This window comes from Augochlora pura, chromosome 3 (assembly GCF_028453695.1).
Source record: "Augochlora pura isolate Apur16 chromosome 3, APUR_v2.2.1, whole genome shotgun sequence".
NCBI lineage: Eukaryota > Metazoa > Arthropoda > Insecta > Hymenoptera > Halictidae > Augochlora > Augochlora pura.
In genome coordinates this window covers 28,197,316-28,218,092 of record NC_135774.1, presented here as the reverse complement: position 1 = coordinate 28,218,092, position 20,777 = coordinate 28,197,316, and the positions used below count along the sequence as shown (strand labels likewise).

Here is a 20,777-nt window from a genome sequence, read left to right as displayed (position 1 = left end):
ATTTTTATCGGTGATAATTGCATCCGGAGTTTGCACTTGTTTAGAAGGAAATAAGAAGGAAGTTGAACGATTTATGGAATTCTAGTTTAAATTATTCGAAAAATTAGTTCATTTGCTAGACGATTGCATAGTATTGGTCAGTTGAAGCCAGAAAAATTATTTTACATTTGTATTTGAAATGGCTTCGAGCGTAAAGGGTTAACAACAATCTTTAACCCTTTGCACTCGAATGGTGACTCTAAGGCACCACTAAAATTGTTCTATTAAGTGCCAAAATAATTTTTATAACAATAAGGTTTGGATTTAAAAAATCGTTGAGTAGTAGAACTACAAGACACAATTTCATGCTTATAAAATAAATTTTGTTTTATAAAATGGAAATACTATGAGCCAGAAAAATTATTTCACATTTTCAGTCAAAATGGCTTCGAGTGCAAAGGGTTAATACCACGAAGCGTAAGAGCTTGAACTCCAAATGCTTCGAAGAATTTTCAATCGCCGCACCCTATACCGTTCGCAAACACCTGTACGAAATGACTTCAGCTCGTCGAATCGAAAGAATCGTCCCACATACGAAAGAGTTACGCCCGATGGAAATAGTTGGCTGGATCGATCACAACGGAGACCGGCGGCAAGGAAACCGTAGAACCGTAAGGATCCAAGAAAGCAGCCTTGCGCGGCGACTGCGAAGGCAGGCAGTCGACGCGTCGCGAGTCGTCGCGAGTGATTTCCCCGAAGCGATACTTAATGGGCGGCGATCGGTCGCGTGTGGTGTCCCCCGGAGGCAGGCGGTACTCTGGTCTCACCTTGACCGTCGCCAAGGGCCCGGGCTAGAGGGGCAGGATCCACGAGGTACACGCTAAGAGAGAAGGGGGGATCTGGGGAAAAAAGAGCCGCGTCGCGTGGCCTCCAGCGGGCGACATATAAGTCCCAGGAACAGCCCCCACCAATCGTCAAACGGCCCCTGTACGGCAACCGTGGCTGATACACCTACGACCCACCTTTATCGGCTTCGTTTGCGTCTCTGCTCTCGTCCGACGAGCTTCTATAACGCGGCACTCTAATAGAAAAAGTTTCATCCCTGATCTGCGCCGAAAGGGTTCCTCGTCGTCGCTTGAGTGGGGAATCGGTGATCGAGCAGTGCCTGGACATCCTTTATCTCGCTTTCGACTCTTTCTCGCTTGGACGGATTAGAACACCATGAGGATCGTAAGTAAAGTGTAAAGGAAATTGTTGGGGTTCGGAAAAAGAGGCGCCTCGGCGGATGGGAAAGGGCTCTCTTCGGGCCCCCACGATCGCGCGATTTAATTGGAGGGGGCGGTCGGCGCTGTGCAAATCGGTGGGGAGACTTTCGCGGGAGAGACTAGATAGCTGACAGCCGAGCGCACCGGGCTGGCTCGCTCGCGGTTCACTTCGATCGTCTCGGTGCGTCTGACTTCGTTTACGCGACCGCGTATGATTTGGCCGTACGGTGGACGCGACGATCGGTCATCCAGCCGTCGAGAGACAATTCTCATCGGGATATGCGGTGTCGCCGCGGCCACACCCGAAGAGGCTGACCACGTAACCACCTGAAACGGACCGGGCAGGATGAGACTGTTACAAGTGAGGATAAACGATCTAGTTTTGTACGAACCGGTCACGGGGGTTTAATTCGTGGTAGCCGTGATAAGATGTTTTTTCTGGAGGTGTACGCTTTTTATGTAAAAGTTAGGAATTTTATGTTAATTACTTGTTGAGTTTTGATTAATGGTTCGCTGTCAAGATTTTCTTGCTATGCTAGAAAATTATGGCATGCTGTAATTTTGGGTATAAGTTCAGTAATTTTGATTAATGATAACTCTGTGTAGGATGATTGTTTAAAAAATTAAAGCTTGGAACATCTATTTTGAAATAATGGATTTTGAGTTTGACGTATTTTTACCGCTGCGATGGAAGGGTTATTTTAAAGTGATGTAACTTTGCGAAGAAAAATCGCAGCTTCGTTTCTTTTTTTTTAAATTAAAGGGGAAGCTTTGAGCTTTTTTCTCTTGTAAATGGTATCTGTGTAAAAAATTTTATAAGATCTGTGAGCGTCATTGAATTTAGTCATTTTCAATGTGACAGACATGGTCATATATTTAAAGGGCTCCAGTGGTGAGAATGCGTCGAATTTAAAATCGAGGAAAGTTGTGTTAAAGTAGAGATCTCAAGCTTTAATTTAAAAAAAGTTTCATTATGCTGCGATTATTTTTGACGGAGTTATCGTCAGTCAAAGATGAAGAAATTTTTATCAAAAATTGATCTGTGCTATAATTGCTTCGTTTATTAGTAAAAATATTAATTGACTGTTTTAAGCGAATTTTCAATTTACATTTTAAAATATATAAAATAACGCGCGATTCTTATCTTGAAAACAAATTTTATTAATTTATAGCTTCATGTATAGTCGGTGATCTAACGCGTTAATTAGGACAATATTTAAAACATCATATGCCTTTCCGAAGCCAAATTTAAAGCCTCATTTAATCCATGATCAGCAGTGTTAATTAGAACAATATTCAGAAAATCGCGTGCCTCCTATCTTCCAAACAAATTCGATCAATTTCAAGCCTCATTTAATCCTCAATCAGCAATGTAAATTAGGGCAACTTAACTAGAGAAAAGTAGCGCATTTTACCTAGAATTTTGCAAGTAGAATAACTTTACAAACTAACTCGAATTTATCGAACAGTGAAAATGCTGCAGAAAACCTTTCACGCCGAGACTTTCTCGATTGTCAGCCGGCCCTAAATTATCGGTCGGCTTGATCGCGGATTTAAGCAGAATATCGGCATTAATCCGTAGAGAGTGAAATGGTTCTGAGCAGATAGAATCGCTTGTTAGAAAAATCGGGAGCACTCGGTCGGTCTCCTCTTCCCCCCGGCGTAGACGTAAAAGCGTGCAAAACGGCAGGGCCTGTGCGTAGAACCCAAGCGCCGACTTTCTACACACATTCTCGTTTCTGGAGCCTCGTCTCGGTTCGCGAAAACGATCGCCGCGCGATTAACTTCGCTCCACATCTCCTTACCAATCTATTATATATGCAACCACGTGATTAATAGTCCAACAGAAATCGCGAAGATTTTCGGTCGCTAGTTAGACTGTTATTAACCCCTTGCTAACCCCCATTATCTTCACAGTCGCCATGGTCAGAATTTTCTTTATTTTCTTCTTATTATTATATAAATTATTAATTCTTTATTATAATTAAAAAATATTTCTTTGTTTTATTTCTTTAAAATATCATTTATCTAAATTATAATATCTTAAAAGAATAAAAGAATTCACATTTTATTCTTATATTAGAAGATAATTTATATTTATTATACTTGGCAGGTTGTTAGTATAGACAATTTTAATTTTGCATAAAAATCGACTAAAAAAGAAATAATAAATCTCTAAACTATAAATCAAATTCAACCGTAAAGGAATACTATAGAAAATTAATTTCTAATAACTCCGTCAATTACACAGTGTCAACTTTAATTACTCTCCTCACTTTATGAAGCCTTACGAATCTCTTCGCGACGTCTCTATCATTCCATCTATTCGATGATGAGTCGTTATCTCTTCATCCTCCATCGATCTCCCTCGAGAGCCGTTCAGCTCTCCCATGGTAGAAACGCAACGCGTGATTTAAAATTTAAATAAAACGAGCTATCGAACATGTTTTCAACGATGTGGGCCATAAAGATGTTCCCTTGCCGAAGACGTCTTCATTAAATGGAACGTCGTAATCGTCGACGTGCTATCTAAATAATCCTAATAGAGAGCTTCGTTACGCCCGCAGCCGTAAAATTTATCGACGGTTCCCAAGGCCTTTCGACCGCTTCTTTTCACTTTCCCCGATTCTACGCGGGATGAAACTATTGGCCATCCTTTGCGGCTGTGACGATAACCCTTTCTGCCACACTTTCAGTATTTAATAGCGATATGACACAGGTGTAAGGAGGTTATTAATTATGCGCTCGATAAGTGACAGTTTTATTATTGACGTGGGACATCAAATGCAGTGGACAAGTTCTCATTGCATTGTATATACAATATATAGCATAAAAATTTCATTTTATTGCCTAAAATAATTACATTTTATTGCCTAAAATAATTACATTTTATTGCATTAAAGAAATCACACTATACAGCATAACAAAATTATATCGTATAGCATAAAAGAAATGATATTATATTGCACGAGAGAAATTACATTATATCGCATAAAGAAATTACATTGCCTCACACAGATTTTATAAAATTATTATAAAATAAATTATTGTAAATGCCGCGATTTTTAAGTTCCATTTAAAAAGCGAGTTCTTTCAAATGCTGTGAAACAGCGGCGACGAATCAATTAGCGGATATTTAATTCGCGACGTAGAAGCGGTTCAATAAGGTGACCGTGTTCGAGGAAGGGGAGGGGGGTAGGATAGGAAGAAGTTGAACGGACGGCAGCGAGGAAATCCGCAAACTCGTCCGGTTCATTCACGGGGATCGCAGCCAGAGGCGAGACTGGTCCACGGCCTTGCCCCGGGCTGTCGCAACCTTCTCGGTTGCGTAATAAATAACGAGTGGCGAACCGTCTGTCAGGAAGACGATACACACAGCGGACGGCTTCGATCGTTCAGCCGGAGAAAATTCGCTCGTGAATCACTAGCGATTATCTTTTACTCTGATCGGAGATTAAAGCGCGACGAAAGTTGGGGAACATTAGGTAAACGCGTGGTTTTTCTCGTGGTGGAACTTTTTATTAACATGGGATAATTTAATTGTTAATTTGTATTTTATTTTATACTTTTAATTTTGTTGTATGCGATCTCTTTTTACTTCTTTTTATTTTCATTTCTGTTACTCGATTTTCTTTTATTTTTTTTCATTTCTATTTCTGTATTGTTTGATCTTTTTTTTTATTTTATATTATTTTTCCGTCTTTTATTTCGTTCTATTTTTATTTTTGTTTTATCTCAGCTTTTCTTATCTGTTTTCAAAAAAAATTACATTGTATAGCATAAAAAAGTACACGGTATTGCATAAAAGAAATTCCATTGTATAGCATAAAAAAAATTACATTATATTGCATAGAAAATTCCACTGTACAGCATAAAAGAAATTACATTTTATTGCATAGAGAATTCCATTGCATTGCATAACAAAATTACATCGCATCGCATAAAAAAAATTAGATTGCATTACATTCTATAATACATCATTAGTTTGGAATCTAATAATAACACGAAGTTCTTAGAATAATAATAGCAAGAAACTAGCGATAGTTACAAGGTTTGCAACTAATAATAACTATAACCTTTAAAACAATAATAACAGTTCACTTCTCCTCCGTTTTTTCGTGCAGTTATTCAGGAAAACAGCGGAGATCGCCGCTCATGAGAATTGATTAGCGTCTTGCGAAATTCTAGGATAGATCACGTGGATACTAACCCTTTACATTCGAAGCCATCTTATATCTAGATCCAAACTAGCTATTTTGATCAGCTTTATTTTACATAACTTAAATAAAATCGTCTTTAATAACGTCAAAATTATTTAACATTAAATAAATGATATAACAATTTTCATTGGCGCCGCAGAGTCGTCGCTCGAGTGCAAAGGGTTAATGCTCGAAACACAGGTTAGGCGAGAAAACGGGAATAGCATCGTTTTGTCAGGAGATTTCCCGAGATTCGTCCCACCTGGAATCAACAACGATCGGCCGGGATGGCGAGTACTGGTTATGCAAAACCGTATCAACGCGTCTATTTCGCAATGTCGGTATACCGCAGCAGCCGGATAGGCAATTTGGAATGAATAGATTGAATTTATTAGAGAGCCACCGGCTGCGCGTTAACCACTTTTATGCGTCGCGATTCTGGGCTGGCTCGCGGACATCGATACATGCTTCGCTTTCTAATATGATATCTGGGAATTCTGAGAATTCTGGGAAGTCCGAGAATTATGCCGACGTATGACGCTATCAGTTATGTTCATAATTATCTAATAACAGTAGCTGTTTGATCTCGTTTTTAGCAGTCGTTTAAAAGCTCTTAATGAATGAATGATAGTAATGCATATAATATTGTATATATTATTGTAATATAATATTATATTGGGTCATGACAGCACATGGAATATGTCATAACATATTATATTATTATTTAGTAATGCTATTTAATTAAGTCTTGACATTTATAAATTGCTAATATACATTTAGTAACATTAAAGGCAACGCTGTAAGTGCGAATCTTTTCCAAGAGGCTTTTGACTCGCAAAAATCAAATTATAATAAATTACAAACAATATATTTTGCATACTATCTTTACTTAAAAAAATGCTTCATTGACTACAAAAATTTACAAGCTAAATGTCATTTATTTCAACTAAAATTTTACAATTGAAACAATTTTAATTCTATTACAAAAGAATTTTATAAATCACAGTCTATTGAATTTAATTATTTAACACCGTATTGAATAACCAGATTTTAGTCAGAAAAATTTCGCCACAGAATCTACGATCCTACACAAGATTATAAAATATAAAATAATGATTTATATCATCCAGAAAGTGCGCTCCGACGCACGCATCGTAATTAAATAACAGCGTTAAAGTGAAAGGCTACATATTGAGTCACCACCACCGATTTTCTCTACGGATATTCCCCTATCTTACCATATCGCTCTACCTAAACAATTTTTCTCGAATTGTTCGGGAAGAATGCACAAACTTCCCTTTTTACCTCTTACCGTCAATTACGGCATAACTCGGCAACGATCGCGGTAAAAGGAAAAAAGAAAAAAGGAAAAGAAAGAAAACGAAACAGAGTCGATGCAGGAACGCCGTTGGCCGTTGCATATGATTAAAGTAGCCGGGATAAACGTAGCGCGGCAATGTTCCAAGGCGTCGCGAAATCCGCGATCGTTTCCGACCGATTTCGAGGGATCTGGTGCGTGAAGAACACGCGAGAAGTGTCTCTCTCTATGTTCCCGCGGCTCCGAATCGTTCTTGCGCGACAAATACCGCAGGGCGGTGGTGGCGGCGCGGACGTGATCCCCGCCGCGGTTTTTCCGCGCGTTTCGCTGTTCGGCGATCGGGCAAAAAGCACCGCGAAAGAGAAATTAATCGACGAGAGGGCGGGTGATCAAAAGAAACGTCGGTTTTCAGCGACGGCGGGTTTTCTTCGGCGGTTTTACAGTCGAGCGGCTCTCGCGACGATCGAGCGGAAACGTTCGCCCGATTGGCGGCGTATGGGCGATCGATTCCACGCGGCTCGCGACGATCGAGCGATTGTCGGGGTTCAGGCGATCGATTCCACGCGGCTCGCGATGATCGAGCGGAAATCGTTAGCCCGATTGGCGGCGTTAGGGCGATCGATTCCACGCGGCTCGCGACGATCGAGCGGAAACCTTTTCGCGATCGATTCCGCGCGGCTCGCGGCGATCGAGCGGAAACGTTCAGGCGTTCAATTCCACGCGGCTCGCGACGATCGAGCGGAAACCTTTTCGCGATCGATCCCGCGCTCGATCCGCCGTGGTTCGTCGTGAGAAGCGGAACGGGTCCGTTCGGTGCCCGCGAACGATTCATCGGCTCGCATAAATCGTGCTTACTTAGCGCGCCGCTCCCGATTACTCATGCGGCCGGAAGGCCGACGGGGAATCGGCGCGTTCCATCATACTTTTGTTTCTCCTCGAACGGGAAACGGAGATCCACCGCGGCCCGTAAATCACTGGTGTTGCGTCACCGAGGGGCAGAAAGAGAGAGAGAGAGAGAGAGAGAGACTCCCGATGGGGTGTCGGATTGTTTTCCACGTTTTCTCCTTCGTTAGCGCCTCGAATCGCTTTGCTACTAGCGAAGAAAACGTTCGGTCGATTTTCACTTTGTGCGTTTCGCTTCGCAATTGTAGCGAGCAGCGGAAATGCGCGGATTTTAAAATATTGCACATTATAGCAAAATATTGCTATAATGCTAGTTAGTAAGCGAAATAGATAATTTATTGTTGTAGTTTTGTTCTTGTGATAAAATGTCTGTTTTGGAATTAAATTATTCGGAATAAATTAATTAGGGCGGAGTGCGTAGTCGCGAGTTCAGTAAAATGGTATAGTAATTACTAATTAATTACTAAATTTATATGATATTGTACTGGTGATGTAATATTGTATTACATTTGTAATTGTAATATTATATGTAATAACAATGTTATATATATAATATCATGATGCACATATAGTTCTATTACAATGCGTAGTCGTGTATTCAGTGAAAGAGTGACGTAATGTTATACTAATTGATATAATTCTATACTAGTGGTATAATATTGTATTATACGTAATAATAATAATATATTATTGAAAATCTAGTTCACTTACATCGCTTCACTTAGTGCAAAGTAGATGGTTGTTAAATCTGAAATAGAGTTAATTTATTTCAGAAATCGTAATTGTTCACCGGAATTGCATTTTTGTATGCAACTTTGCTGCAGTTTATTTGTTATAATCGGGGAGCAGTTAAAGTCTTATTGGGTGTAAGAGAATGGTGACGAAATTGGTGACTGCAATATGAACAGTTGTCAGGAACTGAATCTTAAAAAAATCGCCGGAATTCCTGCCCTTTGGCGAGCTAGGTGAAATAGAAGGGACAGGTAGTGCTTCGGTCATCGACGGAAATCTCAGGTGAATGGTGCTGAGGTCTTGGCTGGACCGTTCTCTTCCTGTCTCCTTTCCTTTCTATCTTTCTTTCGTTCTCTTTGTTCCAATTTCTTTCTCTTTCTTTTACATTCTTTCTTTTCAACTCTGTTTCTTTGTTAGTCTCTGTCTCTTGAATTCTCTTTCTATTTTAGTGTATTTTCATCTTAGTGTCTTTTTGTCTTAGTATCGTTCTCTCTTAGTCTCTTGTAGACTTTTTCTCTTTTACTCTTTTTCTTTCTTACTTTTCTTCTATTTCATTCACTGTCTTTCTCATTCTTCTACTCCTTCATTCATTATCTTTTCCCCTCTTCTACTCTTTCTCGCAATCTCTTCTTCTCTCTTTCACTTTCTTTCTCTCTATTTCGCTCACTTTCATCTTCCTTCTCCGTCTCTCACGCTCCTTTACTTTATCTCACTCTGTCGCTTTTTCTCTTTCTTTCACTCATTTTTACTCTCACTTTCCTTCGCCCTATTCTGTTCCTCTCTCTATTTTACACCATTTCTCTCTCTCTCTTTCTCTCTCTTTTACTCTCTCTTCTTCTTTCATTCATTGTCATTTACTCTCTTTCAGTTTCACTCTCTTTCTCTTTCACTTTCTTGCTCTTTCATTCCCTTTTTCTCTCACTTTCTCACTCTCTTTCTTTCCTAATTTCTCTCTCTCTCTCTATCTCCGTCTCGCTCTGTCTCACTCTTTCACTCTCTCGGAGAAATGGCACTTTTCCCGGTCGTGCACGCGGACCGTGACGACACGCGCGATCGGAAGTGTGTCCTTCCCACTCCCGGTTTCGCCCGTTGGATCGGGTTTACCCCTTTCACACGGGGGCCGCGTGACGTAACCCGGGGGGGGGGGGGGGGGGCGGTGCAACGGCTCCGAGATAATCACTCCGCGTACGAGATTGATCTGCCAATTAGCCTGTCCCGTAGCCGGAAATACCGTCCGATAGGCCGAGCGAATTTAAATGAAACATCTGGTAACCCGATACGATGGAATCTGACACGGTTTCTGCTATCTTGTAAGACGGCGCTGGAAATTACACGGACGAACGACCAGCGGGACGGGGGTTACGATAAACGGTTTACGCAATTACGATTCTTTTAGACACTCCTCCGCGACCCAGATTTAATAGCAATTGAACACACCGGCGGGACCGGTGCCAATAAATTCGTCGCAATGGTCATGTTATGTCAGATTTGATTGTCTCCCGAGTGCGCTGTGTCGGGTTTCAAACGGCGATTGGCTAATGCTTCAATGATCATAGTAACTATTACTTTGTAGAAATATTTATTCGATGGAATTTCTGTTAATCATATATTTTATTCGGTTATTCTTCCAATAACTGTCGTATATATATAATAAATAAATATTCATCGTATTAGATTTTTAATAGCTGTTGGTGAATGCTAAACCGGTTGTGATAACAATTATTTCGTATAAATATTTATTCGAATATTTAAGAGTGAAACTTTTAGTCTCGAATAAATAAAATAAATAAGTATATCTCATATTGAGTTTTTAACAGGATTCGGCCAATATTAAAGTAATATTAATAATTATTATTTTACACAAATATTTATTCAAATGAATTCCTCTCGAATTGCTTATAATAAATAGAATAGAATTACCGATCGAATACTTTCATTCGATTGGATATTTTTCTGATATCATCGATTAAATTATCATTCATTCGTCGCTCTTTCGTCGCTCGAATACAATTTCGCCAGACTCTGTTTTAAAGAGACACCGAAATGCCGTGAACGTGCAAGTATCCGTAATTCATACGTTATGGAAAGGGACCGTAGGAATAAGTTGTCCTGGGGGAGGGAAGGGGAGGGGGGGTAGAAGTTGATTTACGTAGGAAAGGGAAGCGGACGCATTTAGAATCCGAAACCGGCGCGTCCGCGTAACAGAGATTCAATGGTAACCGCGAATAGGCCAGGCGTTCCACTTTCTAATTACGAAGACGCACGTTTTCTAGCACCTTTGGCCCTCTTTTTTTCTTCGCCCGCAATAATTGGCCGGACGCCAAGGACGAGACGCGGCCGATTGCAAGAACAGCGACACACACGCCGCGCGTTCGCAACGTTGCGTCGAGTCGCGGAGATCGGGGATGCGTTTACTTTCACCGGACGGCATCGTTTTGATAGGACGGTCTATTGCAATTTCTGCGGAGCCCGAGGATTAATGATTGATTGTCCTGGGGTCACTGCTTTGCAATTTGTTTCTTTGCTTCGGTGACGAAAATGTGAATAATGCTATGGCATTATTCATTTTAACCTATAAAACTACCCTTAAGGACGAGCTGAAGGGTTGAGGTTGTTTACGGAGGTATTTTTCTTTTGATTAGTTATTGGATAATGTAATAATGGTCATTGAAAAAGGTATAATATAATATGGAAAAGGTGCTTGTAATTTATTCTAATTCGAATTAATTTCTTTTAATTAGTTTGAATTTAGAATATATGTCGTAGTAATTGTGCTATATTCATTTTGTAGTATATTTCATCATTATTTATATATAATGTATTATTTTATCATTAGTAAAACGAACACGCTTAAATACACGAATATTCGCTTCGTTTTCGTTTGTTTTTCATAATCGCTTCAGTGATTGGTTAGAGCAGAAAAGAAGCGTTTGTTCCGTCACGCTGAATCTGTCGAAGAATTTCGCCCAAGTACGAGAACAATGGGATCCGATTCGAACCTCGGATCTCGCCCACAATGGCTCTTTGTCTCCGCGTGCTCTCTTAATATCCTCGGAAATCGTTGCGCTGCCATTATACAATTTTCCCCGGGGAACGTAACGAATTTATGCGGGGCCCCTGGTTTCCTCGAGCCGTGGCACCGGTTGGTTCCCGGTTTCACCTCGTTTCGCGGCTCTAAACGCTGCTCCCTCGAATTTTCTAAACGATCGCTCGCCGCGGATCTTGCGTCACGATCTCATTCGAAGGATTTCGTTCGGGGCCCGAGGAATTGTGCTTCCTTGACCAATTCGCCTGTCGCTACGGCGAACTGGGTCAACGAGGCGACTCGGACCGGCAATTATGATCACAAATTGCCGAATGATTTGCCTGTGTTCGCACCTTTTATATGGCTGAGACCTTGCTGGATTTTTCTGACGATTGGTTATTTTATTTTAGTAGCGATTAATGCTATTTTTATTGCGAAAGTTATTATTATTTTACTGTGTTGAATTAAGTATTTTCGTCACGCTTTGAAGCCGAGTGTTAAAGCATCAGTAAATAATTATTATATCACGCTCTGAGTTAAGTTTTATATTATTAAAATTTTATATTTCAAGAATTATTAAATTACAATTGTTATATGAGTCGCAAGACTCGATTTTATATAGCCCACAATGCACTTTGTCGTATAAAATCGAAATAACCTAGAAAAATGATTTTAAATTCACAGCTAAAATAATTTCGACCGCGCAGACTTAAATTAATTATTTTCTCAAAAAGTAAAGAAAAACCAATTACCTCTTCATTTCTATCCATCATTTTAACAAATATTAAAAATAAAAAAAAGTCTTTTACTTTTTATTTAGTAAACTAGTCCATCCAAAAAATATTCAAACCATCTAATCCAAAATAAGACCACGTTCACCTAAACGAAACAAGAACCAGCATCCAACAAAACAGCATAAAAATCGCCGAACATTGATCCAGAATCGCAATCGCCATCATCAGTAAGAATCATCGTGCAGGAATGTATCGTAGAGGCGCGACGAATTTGCTCGCGCAGCCTGGCGCATGTAGAAATGCATCGCTGCAACGGGCCGCACACGTGCTATCGTCTCCAGTGTGGTAACCTCTCGCGCCGCTGTCGTAAATAACGCTTGCGAAACGAGAGCGTCGCGTCGAAAAATTGTGAAAATCAGCTTACGACCGTTTCCTAATTGTTTCTCCTATCGTCATTAGCCTCGTCGAAACGAAATAAAGAGGATCGTTTCGCGCCTATTTACGATTTATCGCCCTCATGAGCCGGACGGCGCAAGAAATAAGCGCTCGCGGAGATAATAGATTTCGCGGCGGAACAATGTGGGCGTGTTGACAATGGCGCGCCAAGTGCACGTAACCTATGTGCATTCCTTGCGCAAAGATACGGGCGGTGCGTTCGACGTGCTATTGTCAACGTCGAATCAACTGAATCGAATTCTTTGATCGAATTGTTTTTTTCGCGAACTAACGCTGAGATCTATGAACTTGAAGGAGGAGCTTGAAGATATTAATAGTAAAGATATCAACCCCTTGCACTATAATAACAAATATGAATATTATTAATTATTGTCGAAATCGAAGAAACAAAGTCCTCGCGCTTTCGAAATCCGGCTGAAATCCACGTGGCGGCCGTAAAAAGAGAAACTTCGCGATTTAACGAGCCGGTTCCGCGGACAATTTCCCGGCGCTTCTTTATTTATTTAAATCGTGCGAATCGGAAGAGCCGCGAGAAATTCCTGACGCCTCGAGACGTCGTCGAATGATCGGCAAAAGAAATCGTTTGTTAGGTAAATTCGTGAGCGGTTGCGCAACGCCGTTTGCGGTTTTCCGATGCAACTACGTTTGCGCGCGCTGATATTAATGATGCAGAATATGCTGGCGCGAGGAAGAAGGGAGCAAGCAGAGTTTCTCTTGGTGTTAAACGCGGAAGTTTTGGTCCGGTCGAAGTATATACGTACGCCGATCGAACGGGCTCTCGGTGCCGCTCGCGGCGCATCGTGCACGCGCGGAGAAACTCGAGAAACCGGGTACGGTTCTGTCCACGATAATAGAGATCATTGTTTCGACGAGGAGCAGCCTGCCTTTCTCCGGTGCCGACAGCTGGTATCTCGATCGATGAGTTCAATGTCATTATCTCGGTTAAAACGCTCTCTTCCATCTTTTTAATGAAATATTCAACCGATCCGTCGAACGTTGAAAGCGTGTTCGTAAGTAATTTGTCGAGCCGGGTTTATCGGTTTGTCGATCGAGTCGCTGGATCGTTTAGGATGACTGACAGCTCCGAAGATCGAGCCCGCCTGGCTTCGCAGATAGTGTCCGCCGGGAATTAGTAGTACATGATTTCTGAGCGATGCTCGGATAGCCGCGCTCACGTGACCAGAAGCATAAATCCGCGGAGATCGGTATCGGGGAAAGTAATCGTTACGTCGGCCACCGCTGGATCCGTTCGGTTAGCTCTGCGCCCGATATCCATCGTGATTAGACCGATATAGAAAGAAAGGGGGTATTATACGCGCGCGCTTTCGACGCGGAGCGGCATTGGTGCGGCAAGCAGCCGTGTTACACTCGGCAGACTTTATTGGAGGTAAAAGTCAAATCAAAAAAGAAACTGGATCGGCACGGGCATTCGTTTATTGAGGAAATTGCCCCGGACCGACATTAATCTTTCTTTTAGTCACGCTATTCGTGATAGGAAGTGATAGGGGCATAGTTTCACGTAGACCGTAAAATAAGAAAATTGTAACGCGAGACGATTTGGCGGAGACTGCAACTCGCGACGTTCACCCGCTCGTAAAAGTTAAACGACTGCGGGCCGGGTCCCCCTGATCAGGATGGGTGACCGCCTGCAGAAATACAATCTCTCTCTCTCGACGAGTGTCTCTTTGTGCAACGTGATATCGGGTCTTTAAAATTAGGTAATCAATGAATGAGGCATCCGAAGAATTCTCTTACATTGTTATTAAATACTCTTGAGAATTTCTTGGTGATCTAATTAAAATTAGATGACAAAATATGACCATGCAAAAAGATCCAAACAATCCAAAAAAGATCTTGATGATCTAATATAAAATATAGTAAAATATGATCACCCAAAAAATTCCTTTATCCAAGCAAAATACTCTAGAGAAATTCTTGGTGAGGTCAGTAAAATTGGTGCACCAAAAATGGCATATCCAAAAATTAACCAAACTCTCGAGCAATGCAAAAATTCCTAAATACATCAACAACAAAATCACCATCATCCACAGTAACATCATCCATCCAAAGTCTCTTCACCATCATCCAGCAACTATCCAAACAATTCAAAACCAACCATCCAAGATATTTCTCCACCAACAACCGTCAAACCACGCAGACCTACCGCACACATCGCGCATAACACGTTGCAACCATTCACCGAAAACTTTCGCTGGAAACCCGGCTCCGGTAACCGAACCGATCCGACTACGAAGCCCCATTAATCCTCGAGCGGAAAACGCGTCCTCGTTTTTCACCTGAAAATTTTTCTCACAACCATGTTATCCACCTACTGCGAACATACAGTTGCCAACAACTATTCCTGCAGTTGCTAACAACTATTCGCGCAGTTGCTAACAACTATCCGCGCAGCCGGTCGAAGCATAATCTAAGTAGTTAATTCGCCGGCGCGAAGTCTTCGGGCTACTCGCGAGCGTTTTACCTCGCGATGATCGGCGCGCGCGCGCGCTCGCGAGCGCGTTGCCACGGATATCACGGCAGCGTGATCTGCCGTCACGCTGCACGCACATGTGTGCCGCGGTTAGGTTTGTGGGCGACCTCGTGTCTTTGGTACTCGCATCGCAGGAGAGCGCGTGACTCTCCAGCAACCGTTCCTCGGCGATGATCACGGTTACCGTCGCCGTTTAGGCGGCGCTTCATTAACCCCTTGCCGTACCATTTTCTTCACTATTACTATTAAATTGTTATATTAAGTTGGGGAGAAAGAAATCTATTATTTTTACGTGAACTTCAAGACTTTATTTAACATGTTTCGTATTGTCCGATTTGGGTCAAATATGCACTGTTGTTCTATATTTTGTTGCCATTTTAAACCAAAATTGCGCGTAATTGACTGTTACAGTATCGGGACCATAGCTACGTTGATTTCGTCTTTAATTATTTCTTTGATGCCATGAGACGATTCTAGTGTCCCGATTGTCCTCGTTTACTTTCATTCCCAGATTTCGATGACAATTTTCACAAAATTCGTGATTCTTTTGACTGACTCGTTATTACAGTTCAAGGGGTTAACAAGACATTAATAAAAATCTCTATGACAATCCAGATTCGTTAAATTACATGATGTTAAACGAATACTCCATGGAATTCTACGATTATTCCTAACCAACCCGTGAGAAGACTCTTCGTCAGAATCACAGACTACGCGAATAATAGATCGCGTGCGATCGTCGCCGTCCGAGTTCGATCCGTTTTCCCGCGCCACCGTGTTCTCTCGCCTTCACCCCGTTGCCTCGACCTTGCTTTCCTGTCTGCCAACGATTTTCTCGCTGCCCGGCTTGCATAATTCACGACAACTTATGCTTTTCGCGATCCGCGCGAATTCCGTGCGAAAACCAGCGTCGCCGAACCGCAACCGCGTCCGGCTCTGGTATTCCGCGTCGCCGCGTTGCTTCGACGATTGTTCCGAGTCCCAAGGAAGCTAGAAATGCTCTTTACTACAAAACAGAAATTTTCCCGGGGCCCCGAATCGGTAAATAACCCTTTGCAACTTGAAGTCATTTTAATTGTAAATTTAAAATCATTTTCCTGGCTCATAGTATTTCTATTCGACGCAATAAAGTGCACTTTTACGCGGACGAAATTGATTCTTGCTACTCGCAACAACAATTTCACTACGCAACAATTTTTTAAATCTAAACTTTATTGTTTTAAAAAATTGTTGAGTTTATATCTAAACTTTATTATTATAAAAATTATTTTGGAAGGAAGAGAATAATCTTAGCGGTGCCTCAGAATCGCCATTCGAGTGCGAGGAGTTAAACCGAGTGCCAATCAACGACGCGGACGTGTCATTACGTTGTCTTTGCCCGCGGTCCAATCATCATCATCATCGTCCGCGGTTGTCGTAAGTAAATGCAGGTACCGCGATAGCTATGCGACCCGAGTCAATTTTAAAAGACACATTTAGAACGGATTGGACGCATTCCCCGCTGCGTTTTGCAACGAATCGTTCGTTAAACCTCGTCGAGTCCTAATTAACCCTTTGCACTATGATTTATATCGCGCTGCGTTGATTGGTACTTATTTGATCTTAATATTTTTAATAACAGGCCCAGACAATATATTTTAAATATAGACTTTTATTATATAAATACTATTTATTTATATAAATACTTTTGTTTCCAGACTATGATAAGAGAAGAATTTATCTTTATTTCGATGAAAAAAAAATTAATAATGTTCATAATTAGTAGATCTTGCATGAAATCTGTATCACGAGTCTGACTCGTTATTATAGTGCAAGGGGTTAACGAGATCGTTTACGGTACACCGTGACATCACCGCTCGAAGAGCACGTCCTATGAACCGAGCAATTTTTTACCAAACGTGTTGAAATGACTTGTTATTTATTCCTTGACAATAATTGCTGTCTGTAAATAGACTGCGGATTTTATGCATTTATGATAAGGAGTGAACGAGTTATGGAATCTCAAACGCATAATTGGAATAGATTCTGTAAATTTATTAATTTCTGTAGATTTATTGATTTATTCAAATTTATTAATTCATTCAAATTGTTATGAGATGAGATAAGTTTTTATTTGACTTCTGCTTTTTACGACCGATGCTGGTCATTTTTACAATAATTAGTGTAAAGAGAAATTGAAGGAAAAGAAAAGTACACTTTATATTCTGTCATTTTATAATTGTTTTGTTATTGCAAGAAAAATAAAATATGAATTGGTATTTACTCAATCAAGAATTTATTGTAATAATGTTTTATTGGGACGTTTTATTGCAATTCTACTAAAATATTCAACTAAAAATATCTCACCTATTTCTCCCAAATATTTATTAAACATTTATTAAAACCAATCCAAACTCCGCCCCCGCACTAAAAAATTGATAAAAATTCTATCACCACACCCCACGGTATTTAATTTTATCGTCACACCCACACACCGCATTGAAACACCACATAAATCTAGATAAGAACAGATCCAGTAGCTAATCAAGCATCTCCAACTCGAGGGGTGGAGTTTCTCTACGCCTCTCGCGATCGTTTAATCATTCTCCATGGCGGGGCGGCAATTAATCGCCTTGACATTGTGACAAGGGAAAGAGAACCGTTTCGCGATGACGTGGCACGCGCGCGTGATCCAGCTTGCCGTAGAGATATCTAGCCTTGCTTTCGATCGAGAGAAGCCGATCTCAGAACGAGCGCGAGTACGCGCGGCTTGATAATCGGCGTGATCTGAGCGCGCAATTATTCGTGGGGCTCGTTCCCAAGCGGGTAACGCCGATGGAATCCGTGACGAGCCGGACCGTAAAGTGGCATAACGATTTCATCAGGCTTTTACGTAACGGACGGCAGCGCCGAGGGAACCCGGGAGAAAAATAAGACGAGGAATCTCCGTCCAGGCCACGGCAACCCCTAACCGTCGACGCGAATGCGGGGGAATATTTACGGCGGGGATTGACGAATCGATTCGCAGGGTGTTTGCGTCATTTTTATGGCGATCCTCTGTACCGAGTTCTTTGCTCTCGGTTCTCTTTCTATTGGTTTGTCAACTGAGTAATCGCGGATTGAAAATAAAAAGGAAAATTCAATTCTGTTGCTTAAAAAGTATAAGTTTATTCAATTAGACAAATGAATTTTGACGCTGCCTTTCTTTCAAGGCTTCATTTTAATATACTATATATAAAATCGTGCTTGCGACTTTACAATGAATAAAATGGCTGTGTATGAGGTATTAACGAATTTTTTTTTTTTATTTGAGAGGCCCGTGTATGACATTATATATGGAATAATATCATCGTTCAAATGTCCCCAGCAGTTTTGCACAGTGGCACGTATCCGAGGGGTCCAATTATCAATGAATTTGCTCTCTGCTCTCTCAGTTCTCTGCTCTCCCGGACCTCTTTCTATTTTACGAGCCACGCGGAAAGACAACAACACGCCATCCGAAATATATTCCCGCCGAGTGTCGAAACGACCGGACCTCGTCCACGCGGTGTAATTAAAATTTCGTGTCACCGTGGAAGAACCACGGTGAAATCTCTCGTTTCCTTCCCCCTGGACCCAGCTGCTCCGCAGTTGCCACACTATCTGGTAACGATAGCCGATTGCACCACCGCGAAATACTTTCACCGATAAATAGTCAACGGTTATCAGCGTCCTGTCACCGGACCGTCAATCACTATCTACAAGCTCGCCGGACGGCATAATCAATTAACAATCGCGGGTGTCCCGGTTTGGGTTTCCATCGAGCTGAATTTCCTTCGTACTAAACTCGCTGTTAGGCGCGTAATAGGACCGAGACGGCTTGGGAAAATAGTTCGCGTCGTAATTCATCCCAGGGAGGTTAATTTATTAAGTAACGCTTTACGAGGAGGCCTCGTACGGCTTGGCTCGCTCTCGCTCGCTCGCTCGCTTTCGACGCGATAGAAATGTTAGCGCGGACTTTTAACGGCCGCCAAATGAGCGCCGCTGATTTCATTCGCGGATATATTGGCCCATAAATTTTCATGCATTGTTAGCCGACCAACGAACCGATCGTAAAAATTGTCGCGCGCGCAGCCTCACTGGTAGCCTAACCGGTGACCAGGGAGGTTACGATAAATCTTTCGTTTCGACGCTAGCCCGAAGTTAGGAGCTCTGTCTGTTTCGTTGAGGAATTAAATGAATATACGACGCTTTCGAAGTTTACTTTGTTTGCTGTTAGCTGACAATTATGTCCATCTTTGGTAAAAATATTGGAGAGCAGTATTATTCTTTGTCGAATAATAGGAGGTTATTTAGCGAATTAAATTTCTTAGGTGAAGCTGTAGGTGACTATTTTGTTCTTTTTGCACGAGCAACAGACTTTCTTTTTTATTCAAATTTTATTAATTTGCGTAGTATAAACATTGCAATTTGTGTAGTGTAAAATTATTTTTTATCGAAGAAGTATTTGCGAATTTAAGTGCACGAACTGCAGAAATGATTTAATATTAAATTTTCCGCCTCTGCAATAATCCACGGTGCATCGCAATCTCCTCCATCGAATCCACCTTTTAACACCCCATACGCGCTGCAGTTCCATCAATATTAAGAAATCAATTTCATAGAAACGTATCCATGGTTCCACAAAAAGGTATCCAAATGGCAAGGTATCCTTAATCGCGATCGCTTTTTTCTTTCCGTCGCTTTGTCCCCATAGCCGGAATTCGCGGGAGTTAATTACAGGAATTAATTACAATATTCGAGCTTAAATCATCCACGACGGTCGAAGAAAGAGAGATATTAATTAAAAGCAGCCGAAACGCAACGAAATCCGAACAGAATGGAGGAGACAGCTCTTCTGCTCTCTGTTCGCGGTATTCGTGCGGCGGATCGGTTTTCGTGTGTTCGCCGGGATTGAGAAAGAACGGTGAACCAAGTGAAAGGTGGCCCATCAAGGATGCGTAATTGGTGACATTTGAATAATACGTCTGCGGTCCTTGATGTGACTCCTCGCCAGAAGAAACCCGCGGCGCGTGGTTTTCGGTGCTAATTAATAGGACCGGCCGGGGCTCCTCTTACAAATTTATTACTGCATAATGTATTGTGCAACCGGGCTTTCATACGCTCGATCCATTGACGGCTACTTTGGATTCGAGAATCAACGTCGGTGACGTTGCTGGTCCAGAAATAAAAAAAGTGGCGAGTCTAATTATAGATTTTAGGATGGCGAATGTTTTATAGTGTTTGTTTGCTGTCGCAGGTTAATCCTTTCGTTAGTAGATATTCTCTTGTTGGCATTGTTAGAGGAATTTCTAAAAATGCTATGTTGGTAGGAGAATATATTTTTGAATTATTTAAATAGCTTAATTTTGTTTTAGTAAACATTTATTCAGTAGATAATTTTATAGTAATAGGTACAGAAATAACTTGTGTTGTTATGTTGCAATAGTGCAATAAAATTCTACCAATCAAAACCACCCTAAAGTCTAAACGCAAACTGAACCGAATCAATAAAAATAAAAATTATTAAAAACAAAAATAAACTCACAATCGTCTATCGAAATTATTGCGTGCCTCCTGAAAGTTTCGAATAACAAAAATGCCAAAATATATCGAGTTTCGTGGGGTGTCGAATATCCGAGCGTCCGATAAATAAAATCTCTAATAAAAAAATATCG

At 41.2% G+C, this 20,777-nt stretch overlaps 1 protein-coding gene across 2 annotated transcripts in view; it reads left to right on the top strand.

Moving 5' to 3' along the window:
* The first annotated feature begins 971 nt into the window (after positions 1-971).
* Positions 972-20,777, top strand: part of Wat (worker-enriched antennal transcript) — a 37,092-nt gene continuing 17,286 nt past the window's right edge. The window contains exon 1 of one of the 2 annotated variants that reach the window (XM_078197327.1): positions 972-1,209. In XM_078197327.1, the coding sequence (XP_078053453.1) occupies positions 1,201-1,209 (9 nt within the window). In that variant the 5' untranslated portion in view covers positions 972-1,200. Of the gene's footprint in view, positions 1,210-1,431; positions 1,606-20,777 lie in introns of those variants that run through there. The other variant, XM_078197326.1, reaches the window with a different exon arrangement.